The sequence below is a fragment of the Venturia canescens genome, chromosome 11 (genome assembly GCF_019457755.1).
Source record: "Venturia canescens isolate UGA chromosome 11, ASM1945775v1, whole genome shotgun sequence".
NCBI classification, from domain to species: domain Eukaryota; kingdom Metazoa; phylum Arthropoda; class Insecta; order Hymenoptera; family Ichneumonidae; genus Venturia; species Venturia canescens.
This window is the reverse complement of record NC_057431.1, coordinates 10,525,612-10,548,650: the sequence shown is the minus strand read 5'-3', so window position 1 is coordinate 10,548,650 and position 23,039 is coordinate 10,525,612. Positions and strand designations below refer to the sequence as shown.

The 23,039-nt window shown below is 33.9% G+C and overlaps 2 protein-coding genes and 2 long non-coding RNA genes across 4 annotated transcripts; 1 reads left to right on the top strand and 3 right to left on the bottom strand.

Moving 5' to 3' along the window:
* Positions 1 to 572: 572 nt before the first annotated feature.
* Positions 573 to 2,279, bottom strand: LOC122418176 (uncharacterized). Its single transcript, XR_006262459.1, has 2 exons — positions 2,168 to 2,279; positions 573 to 2,058 (listed from the first exon to the last, which is right to left on the bottom strand). It is a non-coding gene; the product is annotated as an uncharacterized lncRNA (long non-coding RNA).
* A 7,442-nt stretch (positions 2,280 to 9,721) lies between these two features.
* Positions 9,722 to 18,585, top strand: LOC122418177 (uncharacterized). The gene is made up of 2 exons (XR_006262460.1): positions 9,722 to 9,815; positions 17,992 to 18,585. It is a non-coding gene; the product is annotated as an uncharacterized lncRNA (long non-coding RNA).
* On the bottom strand, positions 12,870 to 19,290 carry LOC122418175 (uncharacterized). The gene is made up of 6 exons (XM_043432242.1): positions 19,181 to 19,290; positions 17,949 to 18,090; positions 14,103 to 14,458; positions 13,777 to 13,965; positions 13,534 to 13,641; positions 12,870 to 13,452 (listed from the first exon to the last, which is right to left on the bottom strand). The coding sequence occupies exons 3-6, from the start codon at positions 14,274 to 14,276 to the stop codon at positions 13,135 to 13,137; spliced, it is 789 nt and encodes a 262-aa protein (XP_043288177.1). The 5' UTR covers positions 14,277 to 14,458; positions 17,949 to 18,090; positions 19,181 to 19,290; the 3' UTR covers positions 12,870 to 13,134.
* Positions 19,291 to 21,958: 2,668 nt separating this feature from the next.
* On the bottom strand, positions 21,959 to 23,014 carry LOC122418221 (uncharacterized). Its single transcript, NM_001414591.1, has one exon. It carries the CDS (start codon positions 22,822 to 22,824, stop codon positions 22,000 to 22,002), a length of 825 nt encoding a protein of 274 aa, NP_001401520.1. The 5' UTR covers positions 22,825 to 23,014; the 3' UTR covers positions 21,959 to 21,999.
* Between the last annotated feature and the right edge of the window lie 25 nt (positions 23,015 to 23,039).

Sequence of the window (23,039 nt, the reverse complement as noted above, 5' to 3'; positions counted from 1 at the left end):
ATGTAAGAGTGCGACAGGGCTCGCGCTGGCTTTTCTTTCACACGCTGGTTTTTTTCAGGCTTGATTAGTAAGTATAATATCGTAAGTATAGTATAGTAAGTAAGTATAGAAATGGAATGTATAGCGGTGAGAAAGATATAGAGAAATTGATCGATTTCTTATTTACTCCAATCGAATAATAAACGATGACGAGGCAATTATGCAACACAGAGAATTACAAATTTATATTTAAATTATAATTATATCGCCTAATGACTCAAAAAGAAGGCAGGGAACGAGAAGGCAAAAAAAGATGACAAAGAAGACCCTATAACCATATACAATCCACCACAAGTACGGTAATTTCTACATACTTATCGATAGGTATCTGCGCCATGTAATCGCAATACTGACAGTAAGTATACATATATATAAAGGAATGGTTGAAAAATCAACTGAAAAACTATTATTAATTTATATACGTAAAGATAATAACAATTGAATGTGTATTGATAAAGGTTGAAACTTGGTTGAAAAGATGGTAACGAGGAGGGAATAGATCTCAAAAGGAAAGATACTGTGTTACTCGTCGGTCAATAGTGAAAACAAAGTTTATTAATATTTAAGTAATGAATAGATACGTAAAGAAATAAAGAACGGTCGCACAACGGTTTTTTGTTAATCGCGCTTGTACAGAGTTTCGAGAACGCACTATATTCTCTTTCTCTCTCGCACACGAACTCGCTCGCTCAACAGCCATTCAGCAACTAACTCTCGTACGCGCGCTCTTCCTCTCCCTCATACTACGCTCGCAATTCATTCGCTCACGGCTTTTTCGGCTGCTCCACCGGAAGTGAATGCGTTCACGCTGTCGTTCTCTCTCTCTTTTTTTTTCACCCTCACTCACATAAAATATATTCTAATTATGTATGGGGCATTCCACGCCTAATTGGCCACTTTGAGGATTAAAAAAATCTTTATGAAATTCGTCGTTTGTTAATAACATTTATTCATGAATAAGTCGTAAATAAATGACGAAAAAAACCGAACTGGAAAGTTTGAATAATTGTGAAATTGAATAGTGGAAAATCGTTTCGAGTAAAAATTAAACAAAATCAAAATTCCAAAGAAAAAAATAAATATGAAACTATGAAAATAATGTGAAAATTTTTTAAACTATTTTTTGAAGAAAATCAAAATAAGTAATCAGTTTAAAAACAGTAATTTTTTGCTTTACATTGAAAAAAAAAATGCAAGAAAATCGTTGTGCTTGTGTTTTTTTCGGAAGTGCTTTCGAGAACAAAAAAAAATATAAAAAAGCATCGAATTAGATGCATTTTTGAATGAGTTATGAGCATTTGAATATCAGTATAGCGAGTTTAAAATTTTTTAAATGTAAAAAACTAAGAAAAACATTGAATGAAATCAAAGCGGGTCGGTTAGAAAGTGACCGATTTGACATGAAGTGTCCCATTTATACGTGCACTATCAATGAGCTAAAATGAAAGATGAATGAGAGGTGGTTAGCTTCCTCAGCGATTTATAATCGATCATCGTCTCTTACAGAGTAGTGGTAGCTCAGCTGTTGATAACGACGTTAAAGTTTGTGTCGTTTTAGTGATAATGCTCAGCTCTGATTCTTCGCTTGCTCATTGTCAGTTTTTGATCCGAGTTACTTCGGAATCACTCACTCACCATGATATGAATACATGAAACCTGTAATTCCGTGATTGTGATGGAACCACTTTCCAGTAATAGACTAAATCGCCGTCTTCATCCCAGTAATAGGAAAAGTAGTAATTTCTCCCATTATAGTCGAAATATGTGTAGTAGTAAGTTCGTGATTTAGGGTAATTATAGTAGTGGTACCATGTAACTGATAAATTTCTCCGATGTCGTTGCAAGCTCAGCGGTTGCTCAAGTCCCCGCGACTCACCGTCTAATTGCTTCTCCACCAAGCTGACTCCTGATGCCGGTACTAGCTGCCCTTGCATTCGCTTTGGTTCTGATGATTTAACGTATTTTATTATTACTGCAAGGACAGCAATGGACACCAGGATTTGTTTGACATTCATGTCGCTGGAAAAAATTGCTGATTCTCACAAATTTTCTGATATTCTGTAATGCTTAAATAGTATAAACATTTTGGTTTGTTCGAATGATAAAGTTTGACGGATCGAATACATACAATTACTTGATGGGACTTGCGGTCTGTTGAGCTGCGACTTTTTCTTAATATCAAGCAGAAATGAGAGGTCTGCCAGGATCCAATAGTTTGTTACAATCCGAATGCATTTAATTCAGTCATGAGAGGGGCTTATATATCCGAAGAAAAAAGTAATCAATATCTTTGTTCCAGAGAAGATACAAAGCGCTCATTGTCCACTCGTTCTTGTTCAATGTAGAAACGTGCTTTCCTGCGGCTGGGCTCTCACGTTCGGACCGATAGTCAGACAAAACGTGGAGAGACATAGCGTCTTGTCGCGTGACATTGAAATTTTGAAAGGAAAAATTTTTCTTCAAAGATTCTGATAAAAATGAAAGTTATGAAATTAGCAGATGCTCGGTATACGCATGCATAAACATCATTGACCGATTGTTGTATCACATGTTTCACGCTATTTCGAGACACCGAGGCTCCGACTGTGTACAAAGGGCCAGGGGAAACACTAATATTCTCAGTTGAGAGAAATTTTTGAGATTTTTTTTTAAAAAAGTACTGATCGATGAAATATTCAGAAATTTGGACTATTCGTTAAGTTATATATCCCATATATTGCATATATTTTAAAAAAATATTTTTTATTTTTATAATTAAAAAAGAGAGGCGCCAAAAAAAAAGTTCCCGTCGCATCCCTTTCGTTTCCAACTGAACCACGTTTTGAGATAAAATTCTTTGTCCTGAAATCTGCGAACGACTTTTCAAAGACACAAGCCTCAGCTTTAATTTTGTTTTTGAAAAAATTTAATGCGATTTTTTTTCGCAGAATTGTTTCATTTTCAGCACAAAAAAAAGACAAATTTTGGAAATAGCCGTATACTCCGAGAACCGCTTAATTGTACGTACCACTTTTCCATATCAAAAATTGTTATATCCTTCAATTTATGTTACACTCTGAAGAAATGGTTTTTGGACCTCACGATTTAAAATTACGTGTCTTGTTATTCAAGATATATTATTTCTAAATTAAAAATATATATATTTTCAATTGAAAAAAAATTATATTGCATTTGAGACATTCCACCCCAAATCGGCCACTTTTTGACCCAGCTTCCTCTATATGAGGAAGCTTTCAGCATTGTTCTGAAAGCTTGAGAAAGCAATTTGTTACTTTTAATTTTTTTTTTTTAATTTCAATTCATTTATCGACTTTTAACTTTTCCAAATTTCAAAAACATCAGCTCTATGATTTTTTTTCTAAATTTGTATTTATAATTCAATTTTGAAAGGGTTATTACGCAAAATTATATATAAAAATATCGTTATATTATTATTTTATATTTTAATTGGTTTTTAGCCAAATATGTTCATGATAACCACGAACATCCCCAATAAGCATTTATAACGATATGTGTAAGAAGATAGGATCTCTGAAAGCTGTAAAGCAAAGTTGAAAAAAATACCATACTTGGTATTATCCAAATACGATTAATATAATTTTAATTTTTATATTGTTTAATATTGTCTGGTTCAATGTGAACGTGCTTAAAATGTCTTACAATTTAAAAAAATAATATTTATAAGACATGTTTTTCTTTGTGTGTGTCTGTGTATATTCGTGTACTGTAAAATTGAAACACATAAAACTTTGTTTCGAAGCTTCTGTTTTCAAGAGATGTTAATCTTTACAACTTCTCGAATCTCTGCATTTTTTCGAAACATAAAATTTATACAATACGAATTTCATGTCATTTTATGGGAAACGCAAACTTTTTTTATATTTTAAAAATAACAAAAAAGTATGTGGTTACTCACAATCTCGGCTCGGATTCGCAGTCAGTTTTTAAATACAAGTCGGTTTTTAAGTCTCGTTTTCATCAACATTTTTTTTTTTAATAAATGTTTCGGTTTGTTTGGGGTGCTTGTTTAGTGAGAGGATGACAAAATAAAAAATATAGCACCTCTCATAGAGTAAGCTTTGAGCATCGTGCATCTTGACCATCTTGAGGAAGCAATTTGCAAATTTTAATTTTCAGCATTTTTTATTTAGTGACATATCTGGTGCTATAATAATGAGATTATAAAAATCGCAGATGTGACAGCTCACCGATATGTCGATAACCGATTTTTTAGTTGAAATTGATTTTTTCTGGCTCTGTGAAAAAAATATAAACAAGCAGGACAATATTTCTCGGGTTTTCATAATGAAAGTGACAAGAAATAAGTGAAGAAGAAAAAGAAATGTAAAGGCAGAGAAATCCAAGAGTGCTTTGTAATGGGAAATCAACCCCGTCGTTAGAGGAAAGGCTGCCAACCAAAGTTTACAAGACAGAAAAAAATTGGTTCTAATCGCTTTGAAAAAAAAATCCATGCCTCTACATCTTTGTCATGGTTATAATTTTCATCAGCTCTTTCCGAAATCAGATTGTAAATGATCATTATCATTGTCATTATATTATTTTATCAAAATTGCAGTTTTTTTCCTTGAGAATTATGAATAAAGCAACCCAAGACAGTAGTGACGAAGGGAAGCAAGAGACTACAAACATATCGAACAAAGGAGCAAACGCATTGTCTGTAAAAACACTGACAATGAGAAGAACCGCAAAGTTTAATTCTAGTCAAAGGCTGGACGCATTCTTGAGGAAATTTTTGGTAGTCTGCAAAGAAAATAAAGATCCTATAAAATTGCACATTCAAAGTGCATAAAAAATCGTCAAATAAATCTGAAATACAACATGAATGCTGTAAAAAAAAAACTAGAGACACAAGTACACTCATGCCCTTCGGGTAGTCACCTGTAAAATGATGGAATTTAATCGTTGTAAGACTTTCTACTCGAGCCAGGAAACGTTGTCAAATAAATACAGACAACATGACAAAATGTGCAGAAATGCAACCGAAATAAAATTCAAAAAATTTCGTCGTTCAATCGCAATGAATTTACAGTTTTTTTTACACATGGAAATCCAAATTACCAAATATCGTATTCAAAATTCTCATATAGATAACTTTGGCGGACATCCAGGTGACAAGCACTATTTATGCTCTGAATAAACGGTTAAATTCAAATTGTCGTGACAGTTCTATCAATCAATGCAATAAAGCTTTATCATAACTCACATTATGATTAATTGATAGTTCTTTATCTTCGAACAAATCGAAACTCATGATAAATTATTAAAAGTTTCGATTACTCAAGAAGACCCATAAAAAGTTTATAATAAAAATCATTTTGAATTCGAACAAATGTAGTTCTTTTTGCATAATCAAAGAAAAAAATTTGCAGTAATTCCCTTACCGAGTGTAATTTTCGTACAACTTAAAAACGAATAATCGATTATTCATTTTGCTCAATATTAATCAAATTTTTAAGAAAAAGGGCTTGTATCAACAAATTGTGCGTTTATGAAATACTCAACATCTCCCTTAACATCTCTGGTTTTTGGGATATGTTATTATTTTTATTAACCGGGTCTCTTGATATTCTTCCATTTTATGTGTATTTATTATGGAACAACAATGGTTTCTACTTGTCGAATAAAAATAATTCCCATTATAACTATAAATTGAATTTTCCATCGTAAATCGTTCTTAAGGATATTTGGTACAGGCTTACAATGTTGCCATGCTAAACCATGCTAAAAACATAAAAAATTTCAAAATGATCAGAATTTTATAAAATTTGGTGAACATATTCTTTAGTGCCAAATTTGACAATACAAATTTTTTAAGATTTTTCTTCTGTACAGTTATCGAGTAATTGATCACTAAAGTTCACGTGTATAAGAATAGCGTTTCCATATATATATATATAGGTATACATTCCGGGCTTAAGAAATCTGCTTTAATGCGTAATTACTCGATAACTAAGCAGAAGAAAATTTAAAAAAAAATTGTGTTTTCGCACTTGATGTTGAAGAACATTATCACCAAATTTGATCAATTTCTAATTATTTAGACTTTTGTACCATACATCATTAAGGTCTCCATCCAATTTTACGATTCAAGCAATTTTTGCTAACTTTTGATTTCATTGCAGTAAACTTTATAAATCATGAAATTCTATGCTTGATGTTAATAATTTTACTAATACAATCCAATTTCGATTATCTTGGTTGGATAGGCACGATAATAAGGACCAAGGATAAAATTGAAGAAACATTTTATTTTCATTAATTATACTCAGCTTTTTCCTTCTTGCTCCGTAACTATAGTTCGTGAATTGAAAATATAAAACGAACGAAAAAGTGACACATTTCCGAATGCAATGAGACAATGTCAGCGCTTTAAATCACGCCGGTCCGTTTTTTATATTCGACGGAAATGAAAAATGGCCAAGAAGGAAGGTTCGAGTATATATAAGAATACGACATGGCTCAAATTCACGTCGAATTTTATCAAACACCTACTCTGCCGCTGCTGTGGATTTCGACAAAATATTTTTTGTTTCCTCACGAATCACACCGTATACATCGAACTTATTCATATCGTCAGTCCTCTTTTTGGGACAATAGTGGCAATTGATCGAATAAAGTAAGTAAAACTTTTTATAACTTTTATGAAATAGTATATTACGACCCTAGGCCCGAAAGTTGGATTTCCTGGCATGTGCTATATGAAGGCCGAGGCGAAGCCGAGGCCTTCATGTCGCACATGCCAGGGCATCTAACATTTGGGCCGTGGGTTGTATACTATTTTTCTTGATCCCGTAGCCGAAAGTACGTTTAATAATTACTAGCAATTGCGAGGAGGGGGGGGGGGGGGGATGCCCGCCCGACTTTTACAGGACCGAGGCGAAGCCGAGGTTTTGCTGGTCGGGGCGGGCATTAAAAACATAAACAAAAAGTAAAAAAACACACACAAAATATCACACAATGATACAACAATATTATTAGTACAAATAAATAATTCGTTGATACATGTCTGATTCAAAGTCCCATGATAGTTAACAATTTTTATATATGAATATTTCCCGCTATACTTGACAATTTATATGAATATGTGCCTGGAATTTGGAAATACAACATTATTCCGGACGACCATATTCATTTTATTAGTTCGGTTACATTATTTTCTGTTTTCGCATCTGAACGAACAAATGTATGTTATTCGTCCGGGTTTATGGCAGTATAGCGCATAACATGAATGATAAAAGCTACGCTATACGCGCCCGCTTGAAGCAAATAATAATGATGCTTGGCAACGAATAAACAAAATCATGGCAACGAATACAGGCTTCACATTCATATATCGAAATGTTAAAGGATCACCGGCCGCAAAAATATCGTCAGAGCACACTGAAGTTAGCCGAGTTAGCCGGCCACGAAAAATGCTCTTCCCGGCCTGAAATGCGGCCGGAAAATGCGTACTTTCGGCTAGGGGAGCAAGAAAAAATATTTCCAATTTAACAATTTTATTTCACTAATTATTTTGATGTAGGTTGAGTAAATACGATTTGCGAATAAAGCAGGAAAAAAAATAGGAGAATTACATATTTTTGTTTCGATATTATTCCGTTGGACTCCAACATTGCAAACTTCGGTGTCATTTTTTTTATCACATGAAAAAAATGAATAATGAAATAAAAATTAATAAATATAAGCAAAAAGCATCACTTTTTTATTATCATTGTTCTCGTTTTTTCCAAATTATTTTTGCTCTTTTATGACAAACATTTTCAAAGTAAAAATAGGTAAAAATTTGACTATTCTTTATTATTCTATATTAGAGGAAATTTTGACGAAAAATTAAAGCTGTAAACTGGCGTGGACATTCAAATGTACGAGCAGAATTAATCATTTGTTAGACCATGCGACGATGTAGTTTATTTTATTTTTCACACAGAAATGAAATTGAACGTATCCTTCCTGACACTTGTATTGTTCATCGTTATTGCTGTAAACGCTGATGACTTCATTATAAAGATACCGATTTCTCAATGCACCACAGAAGCAATGGCCAAAGCGAGTTCACATGATCAGAAGTTTTGTAACTTGATACTTAGCAACAAAAACGTTGAAATTTCCGAAAACAATTATATTGTAGGAATTGATGGTGAGTAACAATTATTTGAAAAGTTTTCTCTTCTCTAATATTCCTGTAAACTGAAGTGTGTAATTTGTTGAAATTTTTACAAAATCCACATATCAAGACAAAAGTATTCGAAAAATTGTACAGTTTGATAATTATCATCATTTTCAGAGTGTGTCAGAGGACCTTACGTGAGAAAACCTTCACTCCGTCTGCGCTATGGAAAAAGGCGTTAAATATACCGCTTAAAACTCAGTTCGATCGGTCGATTTGATGTTTTTCTAATATATCATCAATGGTGTTGAAATACAATCGATCACAAATCGATCATAATTTGAATTATGATAGAGGGGTTCCTGTTGTACCTCAAATTGTGATCGATGCATGTTGAAATTCGATTTATGATTTACGATGAATTTTTTTCAACACCAGTTACTATGATGCATTGAAAAAATATGAAATAGATTAAACAATTGATAAAATCGAAAGGAAATTAAGGTAGTTAAAAAACTTATTTGAAAAATATTTTAAAAAACTGTTCAACGGTCAATTTGCGTCAATTCAGAATGTAAAAAAGTGGAATGAAAATCAACAAAAACGAAGAATCTACATGACAAAATCATTATATGAAACTTATAAAACAAAATTATGAAAAAAAAATTAACAAAAAATATGAAATGAAGATTGTTTTCAATTTTTTTAAGGTTGATCAATTGAACGAATAAAAAAGTGATTTGGATGATGAATTTGTTGAGTGCAGTTATCTCATGGTTTGCTAAGAGTAGCGAAGAAAAGTGTATCACATGATTAATGTAGGCATTTTCGTACCATTTATAAACTCCATCCCCTCCATATCACGTGCAGTAAGAATTGATTATACACTCGAACGAGTGTTTTCACAATTGAATCTTTTAAAAAATAAGATGCGAAATAAATTGTATGTCGATACTTGCGAGAGTATCCTCCATGCGAAAGAACTTTTGGGTGACAAAATGTGTCATAACTGGCAACCGAGTCAGGCATTATTGAAAAGAAAGCCTCAGTATAATTCGAATATCAATAAACAAAAAATAAGTACATAGTGCTTCAGCGGTCAGTAATGAGGACGCGCATTTATGTTCAATTTTATGATTAAGCTTTACTGCTCCAAAAATTGAGTATAGGGTTAAATATAGAATACGAAAAATGATTATAAATTTATAATCATTTTTCGAAATCAATATCATTTTATTTTTGTATGTTATTAATATCGCGGTACACCTTTCAAGTAAAAACTGTGATGACTGGGATCTACGATAATTTTGATGTATCCATGTTAATGGATAAAAAATGCAATATGTGTTTTGTAGTGATAAATACAAAAACTGTGATGTACATGAAAAATTTAAAAATTATAAAGATTGCAATGAAGTGCTAATGTTTCTGAATATGTTTTGTATGTTTTCTCCATTTGATTTAAAACGACCGCGCCAATTTAGTACGAAAATATGTCATCTGTTATGGTTTGGCGTGGCCATCTAGTACCGAACGGTGGCTTGGTCTGGCAACCGCTCGAGTAAGACGGGCTGGGCCGATGGGCCACGTTATTTTATACAAGATTTTAGTTTTCAATAACGTTCTTCAATTACATTTCCTGGCACCGGTGAGTCTCTTTCCTTTTACCAGTTATTTAGTTTACAATTATTTCATCACCGCAGGTATTGAAAAATTTTATTCAGCCAAGACGCTATTACTCGTCATTTTCCCTCTTTTTTTTATTCCGCATTGTATTCTTTTTTTTAATACCGGTTCCGAACGCAATAGCTCATTTGCGGTTGTTTTACAGCCTTCTAATGTATTACTCCGTTTTCGCTATTTCGTTACTTTCTTATTGTGTGATTCACGATCGCGAACTGAGTAACCGTTGCTACTAATATGCAACATTATTAACGCGTTTGCCACTGAAAATGGTGGACCTCCGTTCGGAGGGTTCGGAGCAATCATTTACGAACGAGTGCGTCATACTGTGTGCGATCACTTCCGAGACCTTATACGCCATACCAGTAATGTTAAATTTCATTTCAAAACGTTCAAATTTCTGCAATACGTTTTATTCGTCTTAATTCCTTTTTTCAGATCATTACGATTTATTTGTGGTTACCATTTCGATACCATAAATGAACATGCATGTCTATCTTTTTTGGCACAAATACATCACCATTTTTTAACCTTTTCCAAACAATTTTTAACTTTGAATAAACTTTTTTTTTCTACATCACAATTCTAGAGTATCGTTAAATCGTGCGCGACTCATCGCGATTTTAATAATCGTCGGTTTAAATGACGCGTAAACAGCTTTAGTTGTCTCTTTGAATGAATTCTACTATCCAACATAAAAAAAAAGATTTTAGTCGTTATAACGCGTCGATTTATGCGGAAAATTTTAACAATTACAATTAAGGAGGGTGGATCACGAAATCAAAATAATCAGAATTTGATAAAATTTGGTGATAACATTCTTTGGTATCAAGTATACAAATACAGTTTTTTTCAAATTTTTTACCACATGGTTATCGAATAATTGAACGTTAAACCGAAGTTCTTATGCACGAGATGTATGACTGCATATATGTAAACTATGCTTATACACGTGAACTTTAGTGTTCAATTATTCGAGAACTATGTGGTAGAAAAAACTAAAAAAAATTATATTGTCTTATATATTTTTAAAGAATACATTTACTAAATTTTATTAAATTCTTATCATTTTGAAATTCTTAATATTTTTAACATGGTTTATTAGCATGGCAACATTGTATTGTCGCGATCCACCCTCCTTAAAACGAAATTTGCTAAATGTATGGCTTACGCGAGTATAGTCCTTGTACGATCACTGTACACATGCTACGGAGCCGTTCCAATACATGCATATGTTCGAATCGCTTTGCTAATAGGCACCATTGAAGCATTTTACTCACAATTTTTTTTCACGCTCTTCAATGCACGACAAAATTGGTTTTACGCGCAAATTCAAAGGCCTCCACATAATTTTTGTACAAAAACTTATAAATACTATTGAATTGAATCACCGATAAAAAAATTCATGGACTTTTTTATTCTTATTTCATTATGTACTATTTCATTCCGTTTTATTGATAACTCAATCCAAAACACATCGTGCGTATGAAGGAAAATAAGAGATCAGGGTTTGTGCCGTAACATTATTTTTCAAGCAGCTCAATATAGAGCATTGCAATGTTTTCAATTTACTTCGCTCTAACTTTTTTGTAACAAATTTTCACAACGAATTCAGTTGCTCATCATGATTTCAGAATCATTGTCGTTGGTCGACCTGTGCGCCAAATCATTTTTGGTTGTGCTTTCCGTTCTGCTTTCTGTTTCCATTATGTCCTTCAACTAAGATCTCTACAATATAACACTCATTTTCTGTTGCGTTTTTATAGGAATTACATTATTGACTGGATCGCTCAAGACACTGCTTTGTGTATGCGTATTGAGAGCATGCAATCTCATCTGATATACAAGGAAATACGTTCTCGAAAATCGTTGTTGATGATACACATTGTTGCAATTACCGGTTATGAATTGCATACAAAAATACGCTAATGCAAATAAACAACGAGTATTGGAATTTTTATGTCAGCAAATTTCACCTCGTGCATGTACTACATTTTACATACCGGTTTTTTATCATTCAAATAAAAATTTCAACTTATTCGTTTTATTGCGTTGGATATATATACTGAATTCTTCTGTTCTACTTCGACAATACTTAGGGATTGCAAAATACACATACCAAAGTGAAGTCCTTTGTTCGCGCGATCGATGTGTCGTTGTACGGAGAGGTCATTATGCGGCGCAATTCCGCTTGCACAATCGAATCTCTTTCCCCAACTGCACGTGATATTTCCTCTTGGAACACTCTTTTTCTTTTCACAATGTTTTCAATCACGGTCGCGATGATGAAATTTATTACATAAACCGGTACGATTCACACGGGTAATTAATGCTCGTATATGGTGTACACCGACACGTTGTTATCGATATCTGCTGCGCCCGGCTTTCATCCACATGTGTCCCGCGCTTTTGATACACATTACTCCGTGAATTTAACCTTTTTATAAAATCAAAATATCGTTCGCACACGCTGCTTTGTTTATAGCCTTCTTGCTTATATAGCACTCGCGATACCGATATCTATATGTATACACGTATATACGCTACGCCTTCTTTTAAAAATTTTTACACATACACTAATTTCAAGAATATGCACTTATGTCAATATATTCCAGCTCAATTTCATTTAGCCATGAAATACATTTAAATATTTAATTAACGCACGTTCTATATGCCGCTGCTCTTTTCATATATACGTACGAAATTTTTCACATATTTTGTATGTGTACTGGTGCGTAAATTGTATTAATTCGATTTTATATTTACGATCCGATCGACGAGGTCAAGAGAAAAATTTTGAAACAGCGCAAAATTGTTACACTCGTAATATAAAAGTCAACGCCACCGTAAACGAAATGAATCGTTCGTATCAGGAATGATACAACGCGCGTAATTATTTATTTTTTTAAACAATATATACCGGTCGGAAAATAAATAAACTTTTTATTTGTGATTATACATTTCGATCCAATATTTTTGGACTTATAAATAATAACAACAAAAATTAAATAGTTTTGTCATTTTAAATGAAAAGACTCTATAAAAAAAAATGTTTTCTATGGTCATATGCCTACCGGTAAATTTGTGAGTCTATATAATTTTAAAATAAAATTATTTCTTTTCGTCTTATTACCGGTTTGTTTGACATGTTTTGTAGCAGTACTAGTTTTGAAAAATCAGAGGTGAAAATAGAAAAAAATATAATACATTAATAACGACAATAAACATTTTTAACGCACTTCGATGCTGCTTTGTTTTTACCGGTATTTAAAAGAACTTAAAAATTACCGTGAATTAACACAGAAATAGTTAATTAATTGGTTTAAACAAAATTTAGGGTCACGAGTTCGGGCGTTGTTTGAACCCCCGGTGGCAATGTACCACAATGCGCACCGGAAGCATGTACGCAGAGTGTAATTTCTTTCCCCACAATTATAGCATACGCGATACGGAGGTCGTGGATGATTACAGTCGCCACTTTTGTGACCGCGTTCGTTGCACTTAAAGCAGACATTTCTTCTCTCTTCCGGCGGGAATGGCCGCTCGAAGAAACGCTGGAAGAGGGAAATCGTTGCCGGGTCGCGAATTCCCTCGATCGTTCTCTGAAAAAATACATATTTCATCATAAAATTATATTAGAAATTCTGTTTCGTCGAATTGTTTTTTTTTAAATCACTACTTACAATCATATTTTCCGCGTCGTCTGGCATCAACGGCCCGCTGCTGCGAAACCACTCGCGATTGTGGTTCGTCCCGTCTTTGTAACCGCTGTCGCGATGGTCGTACCGGTACTGAAAAATTGATAGTTTGCTTTGAAAATATCTTGCTTCGTATCGTGATTATAATCATAATTTCATTATTTTTCAAACCAGTTGAATAAATAACGCCTCCGATACAAATTCTGTAATTACTTTTTTTATACTCACACGAGGATTAACGACTTTGTATTCAGCGGTAAGATTCGATCGCACATTCTTTTTTTCTTGTTCTTTTTTCAACGGTAATGAATCCTTATGTTCTATCGAAGTGTGCGTTGGACCAGCTGGTGTTTGAAAGGTTGTTTTGTTCGTCTGACTCCGTTCAGTATTCGTCGTGAATACACCTTTATATAACCTCTGCGAAACAATAACATTTTTAAATGCATGAATACACAATCGAAATTTCGATAATTAAACTATTTTCCGCATGCTACAACGTATACAATTTTTATTATTAACAACTATTATTATTAACAATTCTTTATTATTGCTACCGGAAAATGTTCAGGGCATATGATTTTCCCCTCGCACATCTTCAGCCGCACATCGGTTGCGAGTTCAATCGGCCAATTACAGAAGCAATAGGGCGATTTCTCGTTCCGCGCAATTCTGACATTGTGCTTCGATTTGGTATTAGCTTCCTGCTTTGTTTCTTCGCCAACGATCATTGTTTTTCGTGAAGCTTTCTCTCGTTCCAAATCTATAAAACAGTGTACTGTTCGCCGTTTGCGAATGTTTCTTGAAAGTCCTACTACCACGTGCACAAAACTTTGTACATCTGCTGAGACAACGGTAATGGTCGCGAGGCGAGCCGAAGCGGTACGGTAATGGTCGCGAGCCGAAGCGGTAACTGTGGAAACAGATAGAAAATGTGTAAACCTCCGTGAACTTGGCCGACTATGACGTTTTCGCTAAGTAATAACCGCGTCGTTTGGCCCGCTACACATGGTCAATAATATTGCGCAAAATAGGTGATTGCACAATATTATTAAACGTGTTGATGAAGTATTGAACCATTGTGCAAACATTGAATCAAAGTTTGAGTGATCTTAAATTTATGGCGCACTACACACCATACAAACTTATTGTGCAATAATATTGAATACTCCCTATTGAATTCACACGTTCAATAATATGGACTCAATAAAATTGACGGCCATTCCCATTAATATGTTCGTGCGAGCAACGAGCAACATGTCCGACGACGAAGTTTTAGCAGCGGCCACGCTGGTGATTTTGTTAAATAAACAAAAAAAAAAAGAAAACTAATGTGGGTTAAAGAATGGGGAAAAAGGCCAGTCTACACTCATGAAAGGCTTTTGAAAGACTTAGCCTTGACTGAAGAAGACGATTTTAAAAACTACGTGAAAATGGATATTGCAAAAAGTTCGAAGAATTATTACAATTGATAGTAAAACTTTTGATCGAGAAAAAGAACACAAGCATGAGGGAAACGATTTCAACTTAGCAACGATCATCTATAAATTTACGTTATTTGATGACTGAACTGCAAAATATTGCGTAATATTAAGCCTACACGGCACAATAAAAAGGTATTGCGCAAAAAAATTTAAGCTTGCTCAAACTTCTGTTCAATCATTGCGCAATGTTTCAATACTACCCCTACACGTTCAATAATATTGAACAATATTATTGACTGTTCAATAATATTGAACAATATTATTGACCGTGTGTAGCGGGCCTAAACAAAACGATTCGCGGTGGTGGGGGTACGAGGTATTCCATGTTCGAACCGGCGAATTTTGTGCCCGACTTTTGCGAATTATTTTTTGCACGATCACTGAGTTTAAAAGACAGACTGAATTTTTTTTCAAATTTTTCTGGACAGCCCTTATTGAAAAAAAATCGAAAAAATGCCCATTTCTAAAAATCTGTGATTATATGCAAAACATTTTTAAAAATTCGGGAAAAATCGAAAACTACTCATTCTGGACCAATATTTCAATATTTTGGTACACAAAATTAATTCCCTTCGCAATTTACGATTCGAATAAAAATTATAGACCTTCATCAATGACTTCATGAATTTCGAAAATTCGTATAGCCACTGCTAATCAATAATTTTCATTTGATTTGATTCATTTCTATTTGATATCAGCTTTTTTTGGTCGCAAAAATTGATATTTCTAAAAACTAAATTAAAGAAATTTCTAAAAATTTCCCCTAAAAACGATAATTGGTTCGTGAATACGTGATTCGATTTCTTTAATTCGCGCTGCACTTATATCATCATGAGGGTTTTTTTGTAATTTTATTGCTTAAGATCAAGCATCGTTCTATTTCGATCAGTTTCGAAAATCGCAACAGATTTTTACCCGAAGCTTAAACTCATTTCGTCCTATGTCGTCGCTATATTGAAAAAAATTAATTGAATTTCAACCATATCAGAGATAAGGGCCATTTCAAATGACGCACTTCAGCGATTTTTCGCAATAACAATATTTCTATCGATCAATTTGTTGCTCATAAATTAGCTAAGAAATGACTTTTGGAAAGCTGTTACACTGCACAATTACCTATTATTTGTGCTGAATTACGGTTTAAATAGAATACAAAAAAACCTAAAAAAAATATTATCATAGATTTTATATTATATCGTTTTATATATTTTTTCGAAGAACACATTTTGGTGTTAATATTACTAATAATGAACGCTTTAACTTAATTTTTAGTGAAATTCAACTGAATGCCCTCGTTGAAATTAAGTTTTAGCCAAATACTTCTCCGATAAACAATGGTTCGTAAATCCATGAAAATAAAAACGATTACAAAAATGGAAGAAGGGAAAAAAACAGAACTGTTGAAACGAATGAAATTTGGCAATGGTTTTGCGTTTTTAGACAAATGCACGTATTTCTCGTAAGAAGCATTCCTCATTTTAATTTAGATCTATTAAAATAGGTTTCTTGCTTGTATTCTACGTGCGATTTTAAATAATGTAGTACTTCCAACCCCCTTTTAATTATTTTTGTAATTAATGATGCATTACACACTAACTCAACGTGAAAAATATTTTTTGTTTTCAATGATAAAGTAAAGAAAAAAAATAATTCGGCAATTTCCATTTAGAATTTATCCCTTTGTGAGAGAACAATTTTTGTCAAAAACCTCTTTCAAAATCATCAAAGTTGCGGTGTTTCCACTCATAATTGCTCGTTTCAGTGCAACGGCACTCTTTTCAAGGATGTCAAGAGCTTTTTTCTTCAGCATGTAATCTTCGCAAAATTTTTTGAATTCGAAAATTTGGTATTTGTCTGCCAAGAACATTTCTTCATCCTTGTGTTTCAATTCATTGAATTCCCCAATGTATAAATACTTAAGAAATTCCTCAAATATCTCGGCTTTTGTGTCAAAAATTTCAACACTGCTTGTATTTTCTTCTTTCATTTTGCTTGAAAACATTGCTTCAAAAACTTCGCTTCTTACAGCAAGGACAGCTTTATGAGCAAGTAATTTTTTATCATCAAACACAAAAGTTACATCGCTAAATGTCTTCTTCTCATATAAAGCTTTCATGCTTTCCATAGCTTGGCTTGTCGATATTTGATAGGGAGAGTTTTGAGATTTGGGAATTTCGGAGATAGAAGAATTCACTGCGATGTCTTTATTCTTGTCGCTCAATTACTCGAATTGCTTGCATAAAAAGACATTCTTGGTTCATTGTTTGCTTGTCGTATGCTTGGGTATTGTGTCGGATATCCCATTGAATTATAAGGTACGTACGTAGGTGAAAACATTTTATCTGCAATATTAATTCAAGCCTAGGCATTAAAATTGAGGTAAAACCTATTCCGGGATATCTTCAAATGATTGAGCTAACATAATATTCCAAAAAGAAGATTTTCAGCAGGATGAAATGAACTGGAAGTTATAATATACAAAAGCAGTCAGAATGTCGTCGTGATACAGACTTATATAGATATGAAAATATTAAAAAATTTTTTTGATCCAGTTTCTTTTTCCATCCGCACAAAAAATAGAGAAAAATATGAAGAAGTTTATTTGCGTACCATGACAGTTTTCACGTTACTCATGGAGATTATTTTTACACAAGCTTTACACACGCTTGGAACTACTGAAGAAAGCAGACCCAGGTTCGCACCACTTGAAGACACTTTTCAAACTTTTTTACATGATTTGAACCAAAATTGATTGTAAAACTCGAAATTTATGATAAATCAAGTTTCACAGCATATCATTGTTATACTTTTTTTCAAAAAGAATAATATTTCACAAATTTTTGAATGAAGATTGTGATGATTTTGAAAAAATTTAGATTGTCAATTACGGTAGTACAGAAAAATTTATTATAATTTTACCTGTGGATCAATGTTGACTTGGAAATTATATTTTGTGTTTCAGATTTGGTCTCTTTCTATATTTCCAGCTGCAACGTGCTTCAGCAGTTAGTACACTTGGTGGCGGATGATGCAGCCCTACTGATCAGGTTCTTGTGAGCAGCTGTTGAAATAACGAAAAAAAAATCATTAGCACATAATTAATTTCACATTTTTTTTTCCTGGATGTGAAATGGTTACTTTCAAAGGGATCGATTCCATCAATTATGAGAAAAAATGTCAAAATTGAAACTTAAACTTGATAATCCTTCCAATGAAGATCAGTTTGCCTCGAACAATTGTGATGAATAATCTGAGCAATTACAGTTAAAACTCAAAATAGCACAAAGCCTACAACGTAGTTGAACTTTTACAAATACGTGAAAAATAATAATGAACAAGTCTTCATGATAATAAAGCAAACTACACAGTTACTTCTTCAAAACAACGAATTTGGAATTTGCTCCAGGTGTGATAAACTTACTTCTGTAAGCAGAACATTTTTGAAAATGAAAAACGAAAAATAATTATTCTTTTTTTTTCATTCAAATCGACGTTGAAAACAATACATTAGTTTGTTGTAAGCGGAAACAATAGATGCAATTAGTTCAAGAGTTTACGCTGTTCCTTTCTTCTTTATCAACCAAACACACGGAGAGCATGTGTGAAATAAATTTTTTTCCTAAATCCTAAGCAAAGGGGTTACTGATCTGTAAGACTGTAAGCTCAAAGTAACGATTTCCAATGAAACATGAGCATCAATTTTTTGTATAGTGTGTAAAAAAATGACTGACCTGCTATTATGCAAAATCGAAAATATTAAATTTTTTGACCAATCATTAATGAATCGATAGCCGATTATTTCGTGGTTTCTTCATCGTAATTATACCTACTAGAAACATGACGACTCGCAACGACTTTTCTATGATACCGTTAATTTAGCTCTCGCCGATAAATGTGACCACGAATGTCAGCAATGAGATTTTCGATCTTTAGTGACGAAATACAAAACAATGACCATAGCTCGTATCAAAACTTGCTCAAAAAATTATGAAAAAAAAATACTTTTTTCATAAACGACATGCAACAGTGGGCTTTTCTTATTTTTTTATTGTGCGTATAACCCAAGATTATTTGGTGCATCCGTCGACCGTAAGTATTTTTCGTAACAGCAGAACAAAAAAATACACAATTTTTATGGAAAATATACTTACACGAGAGACTTTCCCACAATAGAGAATGGCTGAGTTCGTTGTTCGTTACTGTCTGATCTTCTTTGTTACGGGGTTACGGAAGATCGCAATATTCGCAAACAATGTATACGAAACTGAAGAGATATAGGGAGGCTAAAAAAAAACGCGGCAAACGTTCTCAAAATTTACCCACACAGTACGTTCTTTCTTCGACTGCGCTTGCGCTATAGACCGAACATATAAATATACGCAACAATGGCAACAATGCAAGTGGAGAGGTGTCGCACTGTGAGTCCTGTGAGTGAGCGCGTACCTACGACGGAAATCAAAACTAAAAATGGCGGAAATCCCGAAGTTTACGAGGAGCTTTCATCATTCATGCTCGAAGATAAAACTAACCACAATGGCAATCCATAATAATGATAGAATTTCAAAAAAAAAAATGAAATTTGTCATTATCAAAAAAATGTTTTTATGACAGCGATGCAAAAGTTCTCTCCAATGAAAAATCCGACGCCTAATGGCTGTTAAAAAGTGAAAAGTTAAAAATGAAAGTTAAAGTGAAAATAAACATATGCCCGTTTTCTCCAACGTTAATCTGAGTTTAAACTCGGTTCATCCTATCTCGAAACTATATGAAAAAAATTGAACTGAGTTTAAACCGCGTTGGAGAAAACGGCCAATAGACTGTGAAAAAAACATTTTTTCTTTTATTTAAGGAGTTTTGGTACAAAAGTCTAAATGTTAAGAAATTGATGAAATTTGGTGATAATGTTCTTCAACATCAAGTGCGAAAACACAAATTTTTTCAAAATTTTTTTCTACTTAGTTATCGAGTAATTACGCATTAAAGCAGATTTCTTATGCCCGGAATGTATACCTATATATATGGAAACGCTATGCTTATACACGTGAACTTTAGTGATCAATTACTCGATAACTGTGTAGAAGAAAAATCTTAAAAAATTTGTATTGTCAAATTTGGCACTAAAGAATATGTTCACCAAATTTTATAAAATTCTGAACTTTTTGAATTTTTTAATTTTTTTAGCATGGGTTAGCATGGCAACATTGTATCGCCTGTACCGAAACTCCTTAATAGTGAAAAATATTTATATATCACTTTTACGTTTCAAATCGACCAAATTAGATCACCGCGCCCAGCAAATGAAACTTATGTGACTTTAAAAATTTGTGAAAATCGTACAAACAATAATTTAAACATTAATAGAATTCCAAAAAAAATTCAAATATGCACTGCTGTAGAAGAATTCAAAAAAATATGCACTGTAAGAAGCCCACTTATGGTTTAAGGAGGCCATGCTAAACCATGTTAAATACATTTAAAATTTCAAAATTATAAGAATTTTATCAAATTTGGTGAACATATTTTTTAGTGCCAAATTTGACAATACAATTTTTTTAAGATTTTTCTTCTGTACAGTTATCGAGTTATTGATCACTAAAGTTCACGTGTACAAGCATATAGCGTTTCCACATATATATAGGTATACATTCCGAGCATAAGAAATCTACTTTAATACGTATAATTACTCGATAACTAAGCAGAAGAAAATTTTGAAAAAAATTGTGTCTTCGCACTTGATGTTGAAGAACATTATCACCAAATTTGATCAATTTCTTAATATTTAGACTTCTGTACCGAAACTCCTTAACGAGCACGAAATGACCGTTTCCTAAGGAAAACTTAGCCTATGGAACGAACGTTTCTGTGCGCATTATTGTCCCAAAAGAGTCCAAATATGTGGAATTGCGAGCGGATATCTCTCGCCAGATGCAGGACAAAAATTACGATGGATCGTTGCACTGCTGTTTGTGCCATATATGCAAAATATGTGCATGCAAGTCGAACTCGCAAAGTGAGATATTGCAATTGTGGAAATAGTCACGGTATTCGCTCCGTGCGCGTACACAACTACTTTGAAAGTGAGCGTGTTTGTGTATTCCCCCAAAAACGCCGGAGTCCCCGTTATGGTGGCGCTGGCGATTTTTTGCTCCGCCCACGTGCACAGAACGCATATCTTTTAATGATCGATCACTTGCGTAGTGCTTGCGTGAGTGCGAGAGAGATAGCTGCAAAATGGTTACACGTTTTACTCGGACATACTTGATTTTTTGAGAAAAATAAAAGTTACACCTTGTTCTCAAATAAAATGAGAATAGCGTGTAACTCATATGTTCTTTCAAATATCAACCTACTCGGAATAAAGCGTGCAGCAGGATTTTTACCTACTGAACAACTGATAGATCACGTTAACCGTAACATTCGTACGACTGAGTCTCTTACCAATGTGCCGTTATTGCAGTTACCTGCTGAACTAATCACTGATAATGTCACACGGTGGGCACACGATAGCTACGAGCTAGTTCAAGCAAATCACAACAGCGAATTGCCCTGTTTTGGTACTGAAGTGGAAGGCTTCGATAATACATTTTCAATGCATCAGTTCCAACGGATATGCACTGTGGTCGATCAGAAAATTATAAGCCTGCCAGACGTAGGTGTCTTTGGTGCTATTTACAAGGTATTTTATTAAATTTAAAACTTCTGCAAAAACGACAAGACGATTGACTAGCCCCAAATACTGGACGTGAACTAAAAATGTTTTTCCTCGAATCCGTCACACTATTGAGCTCAAAATGAAGCTACATATTACATGGTTTCGTATTACATTGAGCATCACCAAACGTTCTCTATATTAAGACCTGCTATAAGTGAATTCATCATATGCAACGTTATAAATAAATTTATCTTCGATAAATTTGGATTCCTGGCATAAAAAAATGAAGATTAACGCTGACATACGCGGTTATTTCACTTAATTAGCTCGAAGAAATTCGATCATAGATTCTACGGACTCTTTAGTCTCGGGAAACTCCAGCATCAATGGAAACTCGTGAGGCAACGAAGTATCTTGAAAAACTTTCAACTTGCACCCTGTTGACTTGGTAAATTTCTTAGTTTGCGTGTATAGAAATTCTGCGGTCGCACCGATCACCAATGTAGGTACACTCAATCCGTAGCACGAGTATAGTTTTTTATTCGGTGTGCCGCGCATGATGTAAAATTGGAATAATGATGTGAGGAGAGTACTATCGAATTCCGTCTGGTACAGACCGCATATACCAATGATCGCTTTGAACTGTATGCCGATGACGGGTACGTCCATTTTTCGAGCGATCTCCTTGTTAAGTTCCTTCTGCATAAACGCACCCATCAGCAACGCCCCGGCTGAATAACCTGCAGCATAATACTCATTGTACCCATGGAATTGGTCGAGTATCTTGTTCGTTGCAAGCATTGCATCATGCACACTGTATGAAAAACGAAGCGGGTAGTCAAATACGAGAATGTCAAACTCGATGAGCGCGTCATTGAGAGCATTGAGTATGCCGTATGATGTCTTACGGTTGTTCAAGAGAAATGCGCCACCTTGAAACCAAACGAAGAGTTTCTTATTATTTGGTCTCGAATACAACGTGTACAAGTCCTCCACTTTAGTGTTTGTTGCCGGATCACTCTCGCCAGCCAAAATGTACTGTTCCATCGATTTTTTCAGCGGTGCAGGTGAAATTATGAATAGCACAATCAAAATAACGCATAGAAGGGAAAGGATCGTATTGACGAAGTACCAGAGAGTCATGATTATGATTAAGCAGCTCAAGCAACCGTCACTTGTCTTCTTTTTATTACACCACTATTTAGTGTTATAGTAATCCAGTCAGTATTTATCCGAGACGAGACTGAAATTCAAACTTCCTAATTAACGTAGTTACTATTTCTACGACACGAGTTTCAAGATCGTTGAGCGATGCGTTCGTATCGAAAAATTGGGAGGAATTCGTGAGAAAACGTAAT

Bases quoted from the DNA above. Each gene is read 5' to 3' on its own strand.
- LOC122418175 (XM_043432242.1), bottom strand. From the start codon at position 14,276: ATGATCGTTGGCGAAGAAACAAAGCAGGAAGCTAATACCAAATCGAAG. The intron at 13,966-14,102 runs GTAGCAATAATA...ATTGTTTCGCAG, and splicing joins TATGCCCTGAACATTTTCCG to AGGTTATATAAAGGTGTATT. The intron at 13,642-13,776 runs GTGAGTATAAAA...TCAATTTTTCAG, and splicing joins ACAAAGTCGTTAATCCTCGT to TACCGGTACGACCATCGCGA.
- LOC122418221 (NM_001414591.1), bottom strand. From the start codon at position 22,824: ATGACTCTCTGGTACTTCGTCAATACGATCCTTTCCCTTCTATGCGTT.